The 14,582-nt window shown below is 47.4% G+C and overlaps 1 protein-coding gene across 1 annotated transcript in view; it reads right to left on the reverse strand.

Annotated features, from left to right (window-relative positions):
• Positions 1 to 14,582, reverse strand: part of LOC118371846 (dixin-like) — an 82,705-nt gene that overhangs the window by 55,213 nt on the left and 12,910 nt on the right. The window contains exons 2-7 of the mRNA XM_052517402.1: positions 10,787 to 10,913; positions 5,072 to 5,197; positions 4,373 to 4,586; positions 3,955 to 4,059; positions 888 to 958; positions 174 to 256 (exon numbers count right to left, since the gene is read on the reverse strand). Of these exons, the coding sequence (XP_052373362.1) occupies positions 174 to 256; positions 888 to 958; positions 3,955 to 4,059; positions 4,373 to 4,586; positions 5,072 to 5,197; positions 10,787 to 10,913 (726 nt within the window). The remainder of the gene's footprint in view (positions 1 to 173; positions 257 to 887; positions 959 to 3,954; positions 4,060 to 4,372; positions 4,587 to 5,071; positions 5,198 to 10,786; positions 10,914 to 14,582) is intronic.

The raw sequence follows: 14,582 nt of genomic DNA on the forward strand, positions 1-14,582 counted from the left end.
ATAGTTTTAGGGTCAGGTATAGTTTTACGGTCAGGTATAGTTTTAGGGTCAGGTAGAGTTTTAGGGTCAAGTTTAGGTTAGGGTTATGGTTAGATTAAGGAAAATAGGATTTTGAATGAAAATGTATTTTAGGTTCCCACGAGGACAGAAAAACATAACGTGTGTGTGTGTACCTGTAGAGCTGACACCATTCTCCGTGTCTCCTGCATCTCTCTCTCCAGGCTCTCAGTCAGAGGACTCTCCCAACCTGCCTTAGCTACACACACAGACACAGACACAGACACACACACACACACACACACACACACACACACACACACACACACACACACACACACACACACACACACACACACACACACACACACACACACACACACACACACACACACACACACACACAGCAATAGGGACAAAAATATTTCACAGTTTATGTTGAAGTCTGTGTGACTTTATTAAGCCATCTTATCTTAATGAATCTATTAAATCATATTAAATCGTAATTAATCGATTGAATCTTACTGAATCATATTCAGCCTGGTGAATCATATTGAATCTTACTGAATCATATTCAGCCTGGTGAATCATATTGAATCTTACTGAATCATATTGAATCTTACTGAATCATATTCAGCCTGGTGAATCATATTGAATCTTACTGAATCATATTGAATCTTACTGAATCATATTCAGCCTGGTGAATCATATTGAATCTTACTGAATCATATTCAGCCTGGTGAATCATATTGAATCTATTGAATCGTGATGAATCCTATTCATTGCTGCATGTTTACCTGACTCTTACGTCTGACCCAGCCTGACACTAATCTAACCTGTGCACTGCAAAACCTACACTGCCAACTTGTGTGTGTGTGTGTGTGTCTTACTGCTTCTCTCTGGTTGGCTCTCCTCCGGCTCTCTGTTGTCTGATTGGCTGGTGGGCGGGGCTCTGGGGGAACTGAGGATATAAACACTGATTACTGACAGGAGTGTGTGTGTGTGTGTGTGTGTGTGTGTGTGTGTGTGTGTGTGTGTGTGTGTGTGTGTGTGTGTGTGTGTGTGTGTGTGTGTGTGTGTGTGTGTGTGTGGTGCAGGACATTTAAGACATTTCTTGGAACCAAAATAACACTCAGACATCATTACAGATAGCCAGGGACACACTCCTACACTCAGACATCATTACAGATAGCCAGGGACACACTCCAACACTCAGACATCATTACAGATAGCCAGGGGGCACACTCCTACACTCAGACATCATTACAGATAGCCAGGGGAACACTCCTACACTCAGACATCATTACAGATAGCCAGGGGAACACTCCTACACTCAGACATCATTACAGATAGCCAGGGGGCACACTCCAACACTCAGACATCATTACAGATAGCCAGGGACACACTCCAACACTCAGACATCATTACAGATAGCCAGGGACACACTCCAACACTCAGACATCATTACAGATAGCCAGGGGGCACACTCCTACACTTAGACATCATTACAGATAGCCAGGGGAACACTCCAACACTCAGACATCATTACAGATAGCCAGGGGTACACAATAACACTCAGATATCATTACAGATAGCCAGGGGAACACTCCAACACTCAGACATCATTACAGATAGCCAGGGGAACACTCCAACACTCAGACATCATTACAGATAGCCAGGGGTACACAATAACACTCAGATATCATTACAGATAGCTAGGGGAACACTCCAACACTCCGACATAATTCTGATGAGCACTATGAAGATGTTAGAATTACTGTCCACATTTCCAACAAGATGAGTAATGAACAGCAAAATCACTAGCCTGTCAATCTACTATAGAATAACTAGATGAGTAACAGACAGCTAAATCACTAGCCTGTCAATCTACTATAGAATAACTAGATGAGTAACAGACAGCTAAATCACTAGCCTGTCAATCTACTATAGAATAACTAGATGTGTAACAGACAGCTAAATCACTAGCCTGTCAATCTACTATAGAATAACTAGATGAGTAACAGACAGCTAAATCACTAGCCTGTCAATCTACTATAGAATAACTAGATGAGTAACAGACAGCTAAATCACTAGCCTGTCAATCTACTATAGAATAACTAGATGAGTAACAGACAGCTAAATCACTAGCCTGTCAATCTACTATAGAATAACTAGATGAGTAACAGACACCTAAATCACTAGCCTGTCAATCTACTATAGAATAACTAGATGAGTAACAGACAGCTAAATCACTAGCCTGTCAATCTACTATAGAATAACTAGATGAGTAACAGACAGCTAAATCACTAGCCTGTCAATCTACTATAGAATAACTAGATGAGTAACAGACAGCTAAATCACTAGCCTGTCAATCTACTATCCCCCATAGTAGAAAAGTCAACCTATTCTATTAAAATATTACCCCGGCATAGTGGCTATATGCCTAGCCTGCCAATATTGTTCTTCTCCAACAATATTATATTTCAAAACTCAAGCTTTGATAACAAAATAGATCAGTTGGTATGGCACTTGAGGCACTGCGGAGCATACATTGAAATCATTTGCTTATTTACTGTGTTGATGGTCACGGTGCTTTCATGCCGCGTTCAACTGAAATCTCCGACTTACGTCCAAGACAACTGGGCTCCGACTTACGTCCAAGACAACTGGGCTCCGACTTACGTCCAAGACAACTGGGCTCCGACTTACGTCCAAGACAACTGGGCTCCGACTTACGTCCAAGACAACTGGGCTCCGACTTACGTCCAAGACAACTGGGCTCCGACTTACGTCCAAGACAACTGGGCTCCGACTAACGTCCAAGACAACTGGGCTCCGACTTACGTTCAAGACAACTGGGCTCCGACTTACGTCCAAGACAACTGGGCTCCGACTAACGTCCAAGACAACTGGGCTCCGACTTACGTCCAAGACAACTGGGCTCCGACTAACGTCCAAGACAACTGGGCTCCGACTTACGTTCAAGACAACTGGGCTCCGACTTACGTCCAAGACAACTGGGCTCCGACTTACGTCCAAGACAACTGGGCTCCGACTTACGTCCAAGACAACTGGGCTCCGACCTACGTTCAAGACAACTGGGCTCCGACTTACGTCCAAGACAACTGGGCTCCGACTTACGTCCAAGACAACTGGGCTCCGACTTACGTCCAAGACAACTGGGCTCCGACCTACGTTCAAGACAACTGGGCTCCGACTTACGTCCAAGACAACTGGGCTCCGACTTACGTCCAAGACAACTGGGCTCCGACTTACGTCCAAGACAACTGGGCTCCGACTTACGTCCAAGACAACTGGGCTCCGACTTACGTCCAAGACAACTGGGCTCCGACTTACGTCCAAGACAACTGGGCTCCGACTTACGTCCAAGACAACTGGGCTCCGACTTACGTCCAAGACAACTGGGCTCCGACTTACGTCCAAGACAACTGGGCTCCGACTTACGTCCAAGACAACTGGGCTCCGACTTACGTCCAAGACAACTGGGCTCCGACTTACGTCCAAGACAACTGGGCTCCGACTTACGTCCAAGACAACTGGGCTCCGACTGGGAGAAATCGTTTTGAATGGAATGAATTATCCAACTCAGAACTCTGGCTTCTTTCTAGAGCTCTGACTTTCTGACCTGAAGGTCATGAAGATTTCACCTCGCAAAAGGTATGAAATACTACTTAGGCTTGTATCAAACCTCGATGTGTGTTGGGGGGTATGAGTGGGGGATGAGTGTGGGGGAGGATGTGTGGGGGGGAGGATGTGTGGGGTGATGTGTGTTGGGGGGAGTGGGGGGATGTGTGGGGGGGATAGGAGTGTGTGGGGGTGATGTGTGTTGGGGGTATGAGTGGGGGGATAGGAGTGTGTGGGGGATAGGAGTGTGTGGGGGAGGATGTGTGGGGGTGATGTGTGTTGGGGGTATGAGTGGGGGGATAGGAGTGTTACCTGCTCGGTGTTGTGTCAGGATCGTCTGGCGGTCCTCTCTCGTACTGCTGCACCAGAGCACGAACACACACACCTCCATCCTCATCTACAAGCATACCCCAACCACTGGAGAGACATTATACACACACACACACACACACACACACACACACACAATTATATATGCATGCACACACACACTGAATAGAGGAGTGTGTGTACCTATGGAGGTGAGTGTACCTGTGGAGGTGTGTGTGTTTGTGGGTGTGTACCTGAGGAGGTGTGTGTACCTGTGGAGGTGTGTGTGTACCTGTGGAGGTGCGTGTGTACCTGTGGAGGTGTGTGTGTACCTGTGGAGGTGTGTGTGTGTACCTGTGGAGGTGTGTGTGTGTACCTGTGGAGGTGTGTGTGTGTGTGTGTGGAGGTGTGTGTGTGGTACCTAGCTGTTCCCTCTGCGTCGTGTCGTGCGGCTGCCAATGCTGTTGCTGCGCTCTGCGCCATGGCAACTGTGGAGAGTGTCCTGTGGTTGGCTGCGGCTCCCGCCATGATCCGTCCACCCCTGGACGCTGCTCTCTGATTGGCTGATGGTTTGAAGTGGGCGGCTAGAGCCAGAATCAACCTCATCACTGACTTCAGATCACCTTCTACTATATCTACACACACACACACACACACACACACACACACACACACACACACACACACACACACACACACACACACACACACACACACACACACACACACACAGGAGAAAGAGAGATTATGTGAGAACTGTGGGACAGGTGTCGGTGTGTGTGTTACACCAGGCAGAGGTGTGAGGTCTGTCGGTTTGTGACTGTGTTTTAGTGTGTGTGTGTGTGTGTTACCCCGAGCAGAGGTGTGAGGTCTGTCGGTTTGTGCCTGTGTTTTAGTGTGTGTGTGTGTGTTACCCCGAGCAGAGGTGTGAGGTCTGTCGGTTTGTGACTGTGTTTTAGTGTGTGTGTGTGTTACCCCGAGCAGAGGTGTGAGGCCTGTCGGTTTGTGACTGTGTTTTAGTGTGTGTGTGTGTGTGTGTGTGTGTGTGTGTGTGTGTGTGTGTGTGTGTGTGTGTGTGTGTGTGTGTGTGTGTGTGTGTGTGTGTGTGTGTGTGTGTTACCCCGAGCAGAGGTGTGAGGCATGCGTATACGTCTGGAGGTGATGAAGTTGAGGACTCGCTCCACGTTCTCCCTGCTCTCCTCTCGGTCCCTGGGAGCCTGATGTACCCCCTCCAATGCCTCCCCCGCTGCAGGGGGAGACGGGGGGATGGGAGAAGGAGAGGGTTATGCATAATTGTTATCATATAAATCTAATCATAATGTATTTAATCTCCCGTGGACAGATTCTGCGTGTAAACGGCAACAATCTGTCAAGGATCACATAGAATTACGTGATTAAGAGCAGCAGTAGTTCCTGGTTTGGAGTTTTCATCATTGATCACTTGAAAGAATCAGGACTGTAGTTATTGTACCACTGGGGAATCACTAAAGACGGACCGTTCGCTCTACACTTCCATTAAACGATGGCCCAGCATTCTCCAGAAAAACTAACCACTTTGCCAAAGTCTCCATCCAAAGTGCTGGATGTGAGATTGTGTTGAAAACATGTTTATTGCCTCTCTTCGACTGCTGTGTGTGTTCACACGAGGGAGGAAACTCCGATTCCACAACGGTAATCATACTTGTAAAATCCCCCCAGAAGTAAAACAAGTGGCAAACTTTCACAAGATAATTTTACTTCTGGGTAAGTGAGATTATCATTTATTGAAAGTGCATTTCCTGTCTCAACACAAAACAAATTAAAAAGGAGAAAATAAAAACAAACATACTATAAATTAAACAGTTTAATATCAGATGATGAATTCCAGAAATAGCTTGTTTGTATTGTGTAGCGCAGTGTAGTGTGGCGTAGTGTGGCGTAGTATGGTGTAGTATGGTGTAGTATGGTGTAGTGTGGTGTAGTGTGGTGTAGTATGGTGTAGTGTGGCGTAGTATGGTGTAGTGTGGCGTAGTGTGGCGTAGTATGGTGTAGTGTAGTGTAGTGTAGTGTAGTGTGCTGTAGTGTGGTGTAGTATGGTGTAGTGTGGTGTAGTGTGGTGTAGTGTGGTGTGGTGTGGTGTAGTGTGGTGTAGTATGGTGTAGTGTAGTGTAGTGTGCTGTAGTGTGGTGTAGTATGGTGTAGTGTAGTGTAGTGTGGTGTAGTGTGGTGTAGTATGGTGTAGTGTGGTGTAGTGTGGTGTAGTGTGGTGTGGTGTGGTGTGGTGTGGTGTAGTGTGGTGTAGTATGGTGTAGTGTAGTGTGCTGTAGTGTGGTGTAGTATGGTGTAGTGTGGTGTAGTGTGGTGTAGTGTGGTGTAGTATGGTGTAGTGTGGTGTAGTATGGTGTAGTGTGGTGTAGTATGGTGTAGTATGGTGTAGTGTGGTGTAGTATGGTGTAGTATGGTGTAGTGTGGTGTAGTATGGTGTAGTGTGGTGTAGTATGGTGTAGTATGGTGTAGTGTGGCGTAGTATGGTGTAGTATGGTGTAGTGTGGTGTAGTGTGGTGTAGTATGGTGTAGTATGGTGTAGTGTGGTGTAGCCTTCTGTGGCTCAGTTGGTAGAGCATGGCGCTTCTAACGCCAGGGTAGTGGGTTCGATTCCCGGGACCACCCATACGTAGAATGTATGCACACATGACTGTAAGTCGCTTTGGATAAAAGCGTCAGCTAAATGGCATATATATAGTATGGTGTAGTGTGGCGTAGTATGGTGTAGTATGGTGTAGTGTGGTGTAGTATGGTGTAGTGTGGTGTAGTGTGGTGTAGTGTGGTGTAGTGTGGTGTAGTGTGGTGTAGTGTGGTGTAGTGTGGTGTAGTGTGGTGTAGTGTGGTGTAGTGTGGCGTAGTGTAGTGTGGCGTAGTGTGGCGTGGCGTAGTGTGGCGTGGTGTAGCGTGGCGCGGCGTAGCGTAGTGTGGCGTAGTGTGGTGTGGCGTAGTGTAGTGTAGTGTGGTGTAGTGTAGTGTGGTGTAGTGTAGTGTAGTGTAGTGTGGTATAGTGTAGTGTGGTGTAGTGTAGTGTAGTGTAGTGTAGTGTCATGTCATGTGGTGTGGTGTAGCATGGTGTAGTGTGGTGTAGCATGGTGTAGCTTGGTGTAGTGTGGTGTAGCAGGGTGTAATGGGGTATAGTGTGGTGTAGTGTGGTGTAGTGTAGTATGGTAAAGTGTGGTGTAGCATGGTGTAGTGTAGTGTGGTGTGGTGTAGCATGGTGTAGTGTGGTGTTGTGTAGTGTAGTGTGGTGTAGTGTGGTGTTGTGTAGTGTAGTGTGGTGTAGTATAGTGTGGTGTAGCATGGTGTGGTGTAGTGTGGTCTGGTGTAGTGTAGTATGGTGTGGTGTGGTGTAGTGTAGTGTGGTTTGGTGTAGTGGGGTCTGGTGTAGTGTAGTATAGTGTGGTGTAGTGTAGTGTGGTGTAGTATAGTGTGGTGTGGTGTAGTGTAGTGTGGTGTAGTATAGTGTGGTGTAGTGTAGTGTGGTGTAGTATAGTGTGGTGTGGTGTAGTATAGTGTGGTTTGGTGTAGTGGGGTCTGGTGTAGTGTAGTATAGTGTGGTGTAGTGTAGTGTAGTGTAGTGTGGTGTAGTGTAGTATAGTGTGGTGTAGTATAGTGTGGTGTGGTGTAGTATAGTGTAGTATAGTATGGTGTGGTGTGGTATGGGGATAAATGGTGTGGTCTGCAGTGGTGGTGTGGTATTGGTGAGTGCGGTATAGTTTGTGGTATGTGTGGTGATGTGTGGTGTGGTAAGTGTGGTGTGGTAGGTGTGTTGTGGTAAATGTGGTGGTGTGTGTTGTGGTAGGTGTGTGTTGTGGTAGGTGTGTGTTGTGGTAGGTGTGTTGTGTGTGTTGTGGTAGGTGTGGTGTGTGTATTGTGGTAGGTGTGATGTGTGTGTTGTGATTGGTGTGGTGTTATGGTAGGTGTGTGTTGTGGTGGTGTGTGTGTGTTGTGGTGGTGTGTGTGTTGTGTGGTGGTGTGTGTGTGTTGTGTGGTGGTGTGTGTGTTGTGTGTGTGGTGGTAGGTGTGGTGTTATGGTAGGTGTGTCTTGTGGTAGGTGTGATGTGTGTGTTGTGGTGGTGTGTGTGTGTTGTGGTTGTGTGTGTGGTGGTAGGTGTGGTGTTATGGTAGGTGTGTGTTGTGGTAGGTGTGATGTGTGTGTTGTGGTAGGTGTGTGGTGTGTGTATTGTGGTAAGTGTGGTGGTGTGTGTATTGTGGTAGATGTGGTGGTGTGTGTTTTGGTGGTGTGTGTTGTGGTAGGTGTGGTGTGTGTGTTGTGGTGGGTGTGATGTGTGTGTTGTGATAGGTGTGGTGTGTGCGTTGTGGTGGTGTGTGTGTGTTGTGGTAGGTGTGGTGGTGTGTGTTGTGGTGGTGTGTGTCTTGTGGTAGGTGTGGTGGTGTGTGTTTTGGTGGTGTGTGCTGTGGTAGGTGTGATGTGTGTGTTGTGGTGGGTGTGATGTATGTGTTGTGGTAGGTGTGGTGTGTGTGTGTGTGTGTGTTGTGGTAGGTGTGGTGTGTGTGTTGTGGTGGGTGTGATGTGTGTGTTGTGGTAGGTGTGGTGTGTGTGTTGTGGTAGGTGTGGTGGTGTGTGTTTTAGTGGTGTGTGTTTTGATGGTGTGTGTTGTGGTAGGTGTGATGTGTGTGTTGTGGTAGGTGTGGTGTGTGTGTGTGTGTTGTGGTAGGTGTGGTGTGTGTGTTGCGGTGGTGTGTGTCTTGTGGTAGGTGTGACGGGTGTGTTTTGGTAGGTGTGGTGGTGTGTGCTGTGGTAGGTGTGATGTGTGTGTTGTGGTGGGTGTGATGTATGTGTTGTGGTAGGTGTGGTGTGTGTGTGTGTGTGTGTTGTGGTAGGTGTGGTGTGTGTGTTGTGGTGGGTGTGATGTGTGTGTTGTGGTAGGTGTGGTGTGTGTGTTGTGGTAGGTGTGGTGGTGTGGTAGGTGTGACGTGTGTGTTGTGGTAGGTGTGGTGTGTGTGTTGTGGTAGGTGTGGTGGTGTGTGTGTTGCGGTGGTGTGTGTCTTGTGGTAGGTGTGATGTGTGTGTGTGTGTGTGTGTGTGTGTGTGTGTGTGTGTGTGTGTGTGCGTGTGTGTGTGTGTGTGTGTGTGTGTGTGTGTGTGTGTGTGTGTGTGTGTGTGTGTGTGTGTGTGTGTGTGTGTGTGTGTATGAGTGTGTGTGTGTGCGTGCGTGCGTGTGTGTGTGTGTGTGTGTGTGTGTGTGTGTGTGTGTGTGTGTGTGTGTGTGTGTGTGTGTGTGTGTGTGTGTGTGTGTGTGTGTGTGTGTGTGTGTGTGTGTGTGTGTGTGTGTGTGTGTGTGTGTGTGTGTGTGTGTGTGTGTGTGTGCGTGTATGTGTGTGTGTGTGTGTGTGTGTAGTGTGGCGTAGTGTGGCGTGGCGTAGTGTGGCGTAGTGTAGTGTGGCGTAGTGTAGTGTGGCGTAGTGTGGCGTAGTGTGGTGTGGCGTAGTGTGCTGTGGTGTAGTATAGTGTGGTGTAGTATAGTGTGGTGTGGTGTAGTGTAGTGTGGTATAGTGTGGTGTAGTGTAGTGTGGTGTAGTGTGGTATAGTGTGGTGTAGTGTAGTGTCATGTCATGTGGTGTGGTGTAGTATGGTGTAGTGTGGTGTAGCATGGTGTAGCGTGGTATAGTGTGGTGTAGCAGGGTGTAGCTTGGTGTAGTGTGGTGTAGCATGGTGTAGCGTGGTGTAGTGTGGTGTGGTGTGGTGTAGTGTGGTGTAATGGGGTATAGTGTAGTGTGGTGTAGTGTAGTGTAGTGTGGTGTAGTGTGGTGTAGTGTAGTATGGTAAAGTGTGGTGTAGCATGGTGTTGCGTGGTGTAGTATGGTGTAGTATGGTGTAGCATGGTGTAGTGTAGTGTGGTGTAGTGTAGTATAGTGTGGTGTAGTGTGGTGTAGCATGGTGTAGCGTGGTGTTGTGTAGTGTAGTGTGGTGTAGTATAGTGTGGTGTAGCATGGTGTAGTGTGTTGTAGTATAGTGTAATGTGGTATAGTGTGGTGTGGTGTAGTATAGTGTGGTGTAGCATGGTGTAGTATAGTATAGTGTGGTGTGGTGTAGCATGGTGTAGTATAGTGTGGTGTAGTATAGTGTAGTATAGTGTAGTGTGGTGTGGTGTGATGTTTGGTCTGGAGTGGTGTTTGGTGTGGTGGATGTGGTATAGTGTGGGTGTGGTGTAGTTTAGTATGGTGTGGTGTGGTGTGGTGTAGTGTGGTGTGGTGTAGTGTAGTGTGGTTTGGTGTGATGTTTGGTCTGGAGTGGTGTTTGGTGTGGTGGATGTGGTATAGTGTGGGTGTGGTGTGGTGTAGTATGGTGTGGTGTAGTGTGGTGTGGTGTAGTGTGGTTTGGTGTAGTGGGGTCTGGTGTAGTGTAGTATGGTGTGGTGTGGTGTAGTGTAGTGTGGTTTGGTGTAGTGGGGTCTGGTGTAGTGTAGTATAGTGTGGTGTAGTGTAGTGTGGTGTAGTATAGTGTGGTGTGGTGTAGTGTAGTGTGGTGTAGTATAGTGTGGTGTGGTGTAGTATAGTGTGGTTTGGTGTAGTGGGGTCTGGTGTAGTGTAGTATAGTGTAGTGTAGTGTAGTGTAGTGTGGTGTAGTGTAGTATAGTGTGGTGTGGTGTAGTATAGTGTAGTATAGTATGGTGTGGTGTGGTATGCATGTGTGTGTGTGTGTGTGTGTGTGTGTGTGTGTGTGTGTGTGTGTGTGTGTGTGTGTGTGTGTGTGTGTGTGTGTGTGTGTGTGTGTGTGTGTGTGTGTGTGTGTGTGTGTGTGTGTGTGTGTGTGTGTGTGTGTGTGTGTGTGTGTGTGAGTACTAACCCACTATCTCCACCAGGAGTGATAACACCACTCCATCCTGCAGGTCTATTCTGAGGTCTGTGATGGGCTTCAGGCCTGGTCGCCTCTTCAACTGGCTGTTCACCCACAACACATAGGTTGATAGCTGCTACACACACACACACACACACACACACACACACACACACACACACACACACACACACACACACACACACACACACACACACACACACACACACACACACACACACACACACACACACACACACAACCATGAACACACCAAAAAAACACAGCTTCAAAATATGTTTAAAGTTGTAATTTTGACTTCATATCATGTTGATATTATAGATAGTAATTCCTTACATCCAGAGCTCTATCAATACATTTGACAGTATTATGGTTAGTGTTGGGGTAAGACCCAGGGATCCACACTAGTCTGGTGATGTAACAACATAAAACAACTATTGAGTTACAATGAAGTAGAGCTGGGACGATAAACCCACCACACAGACCAAACCCACTATTTACCATGAAGTAGAGCTGGGACGATAAACCCACCACACAGACCAAACCCACTATTTACCATGAAGTAGAGCTGGGACGATAAACCCACTTACTTACTATGAAGTAGAGCTGGGACGATAAACCCACCACTTACCATGAAGTACAGCTGGGACGATAAACCCACCACACAGACCAAACTCACCACTTACCATGAAGAAGAGCTGGGACGATAAACCCACTACTTACCATGAAGTAGAGCTGGGACGATAAACCCACTACTTACCATGAAGTAGAGCTGGGACGATAAACCCACCACTTACTATGAAGTTGAGCTGGGACGATAAACCCACCACTTACTATGAAGTTGAGCTGGGACGATAAACCCACCACACAGACCAAACTCACCACTTACCATGAAGTTAAGCTGGGACGATAAACCCACCACTGACTATGAAGTAGACCTGGGACGATAAACCCGCTACTTACTATGAAGTAGACCTGGGACGATAAACCCACCACACAGACCAAACCCACCACTTACCATGAAGTAGAGCTGGGACGATAAACCCACCACACAGACCAAACTCACCACTTACTATGAAGTAGAGCTGGGACGATAAACCCACCACACAGACCAAACCCACCACTTACCATGAAGTAGAGCTGGGACGATAAACCCACCACACAGACCAAACTCACCACTTACTATGAAGTAGACCTGGGACGATAAACCCACCACACAGACCAAACCCACTATTTACCATGAAGTAGAGCTGGGACGATAAACCCACCACTTACTATGAAGTAGAGCTGGGACGATAAACCCGCTACTTACTATGAAGTAGACCTGGGACGATAAACCCACCACACAGACCAAACCCACCACTTACCATGAAGTAGAGCTGGGACGATAAACCCACCACACAGACCAAACTCACCACTTACTATGAAGTAGAGCTGGGACGATAAACCCACCACACAGACCAAACCCACCACTTACCATGAAGTAGAGCTGGGACGATAAACCCACCACACAGACCAAACTCACCACTTACTATGAAGTAGACCTGGGACGATAAACCCACCACACAGACCAAACCCACTATTTACCATGAAGTAGAGCTGGGACGATAAACCCACCACTTACTATGAAGTAGAGCTGGGACGATAAACCCGCTACTTACTATGAAGTAGACCTGGGACGATAAACCCACCACACAGACCAAACCCACTATTTACCATGAAGTAGAGCTGGGACGATAAACCCACCACTTACTATGAAGTAGAGCTGGGACGATAAACCCGCTACTTACTATGAAGTAGAGCTGGGACAATAAACCCACCACTTACTATGAAGTAGAGCTGGGACGATAAACCCACCACTTACCATGAAGTAGAGCTGGGACGATAAACCCACTACTTACCATGAAGTAGAGCTGGGAAGATAAACCCACTATTTACCATGAAGTAGAGCTGGGAAGATAAACCCACCACTTACCATGAAGTAGAGCTGGGACGATAAACCCGCCACACAGACCACACTCACCACTTACCATGAAGTAGAGCTGGGACGATAAACCCACCACTTACTATGAAGTAGAGCTGGGACGATAAACCCACCACTTACCATGAAGTAGAGCTGGGAAGATAAACCCACTGTTTACCATGAAGTAGAGCTGGGACGATAAACCCACTACTTACTATGAAGTAGAGCTGGGACGATAAACCCACCACTTACCATGAAGTAGAGCTGGGACGATAAACCCACTACTTACCATGAAGTAGAGCTGGGACGATAAACCCACTACTTACCATGAAGTAGAGCTGGGACGATAAACCCACTACTTACCATGAAGTAGAGCTGGGACGATAAACCCACCACACAGACCAAACTCACCACTTACTATGAAGTAGAGCTGGGATGATAAACCCACCACACAGACCAAACCAAACATTTATCGTCTGTCTGATATCATTCATTACGATAAATAACCTATAGGGCCCTTCTAGAGAAATGTGACATTTGAAATGAAATTGAAATACATTTTGTAATATGGGTGATTGTTAATGGGACAATTGATAGCTACCACGTTTCATGTAGTAGTAGTTTTAAAAAAAATAACTGAATATTTAGAAACAATAAGGGAGTTAAATGGTCCCACTGTAGAGCCCTCCACTGTAAATGGTCCCACTGTAGAGCCCTCCACTGTAAATGGTCCCACTGTAGAGCCCTCCACTGTAAATGGACCCACTGTAGAGCCCTCCACTGTAAATGGACCCACTGTAGAGCCCTCCACTGTAAATGGTCCCACTGTAGAGCCCTCCACTGTAAATGGTCCCACTGTAGAGCCCTCCACTGTAAATGGTCCCACTGTAGAGCCCTCCACTGTAAATGGTCCCACTGTAGAGCCCTCCACTGTAAATGGACCCACTGTAGAGCCCTCCACTGTAAATGGTCCCACTGTAGAGCCCTCCACTGTAGATGGTCCCACTGTAGAGCCCTCCACTGTAGATGGTCCCACTGTAGAGCCCTCCACTGTAAATGGACCCTCTGTAGAGCCCTCCACTGTAAATGGTCCCACTGTAGAGCCCTCCACTGTAGATGGTCCCACTGTAGAGCCCTCCACTGTAAATGGTCCCACTGTAGAGCCCTCCACTGTAAATGGTCCCACTGTAGAGCCCTCCACTGTAAATGGTCCCACTGTAGAGCCCTCCACTGTAAATGGTCCCACTGTAGAGCCCTCCATGTTTAATGTAGTAGTAGTTTTAAAAAAAAATAACTGCTGTGATCATAAATGTCATAAACGTATCGTTCATCGTTATTGTGATAATTCAGTCAATCTACAGTGGAGGGCTCTACAGTGGGACCATTTACAGTGGAGGGCTCTACAGTGGGTCCATTTACAGTGGAGGGCTCTACAGTGGGACCATCTACAGTGGAGGGCTCTACAGTGGGACCATTTACAGTGGAGGGCTCTACAGTGGGACCATTTACAGTGGAGGGCTCTACAGTGGGACCATCTACAACAGTGGGACCATTTACAGTGGAGGGCCTCTACAGTGGGTCCATTTACAGTGGAGGGCTCTACAGTGGGACCATTTACAGTGGAGGGCTCTACAGTGGGACCATTTACAGTGGAGGGCTCTACAGTGGGACCATTTACAGTGGAGGGCTCTACAGTGGGTCCATTTACAGTGGAGGGCTCTACAGTGGGACCATTTACAGTGGAGGGCTCTACAGTGGGACCATTTACAGTGGAGGGCTCTACAGTGGGACCATCTACAGTGGAGGGCTCTACAGTGGGAC

Source organism: Oncorhynchus keta, unplaced genomic scaffold (assembly GCF_023373465.1).
Source record: "Oncorhynchus keta strain PuntledgeMale-10-30-2019 unplaced genomic scaffold, Oket_V2 Un_scaffold_7763_pilon_pilon, whole genome shotgun sequence".
In the NCBI taxonomy this organism is placed as follows: domain Eukaryota; kingdom Metazoa; phylum Chordata; class Actinopteri; order Salmoniformes; family Salmonidae; genus Oncorhynchus; species Oncorhynchus keta.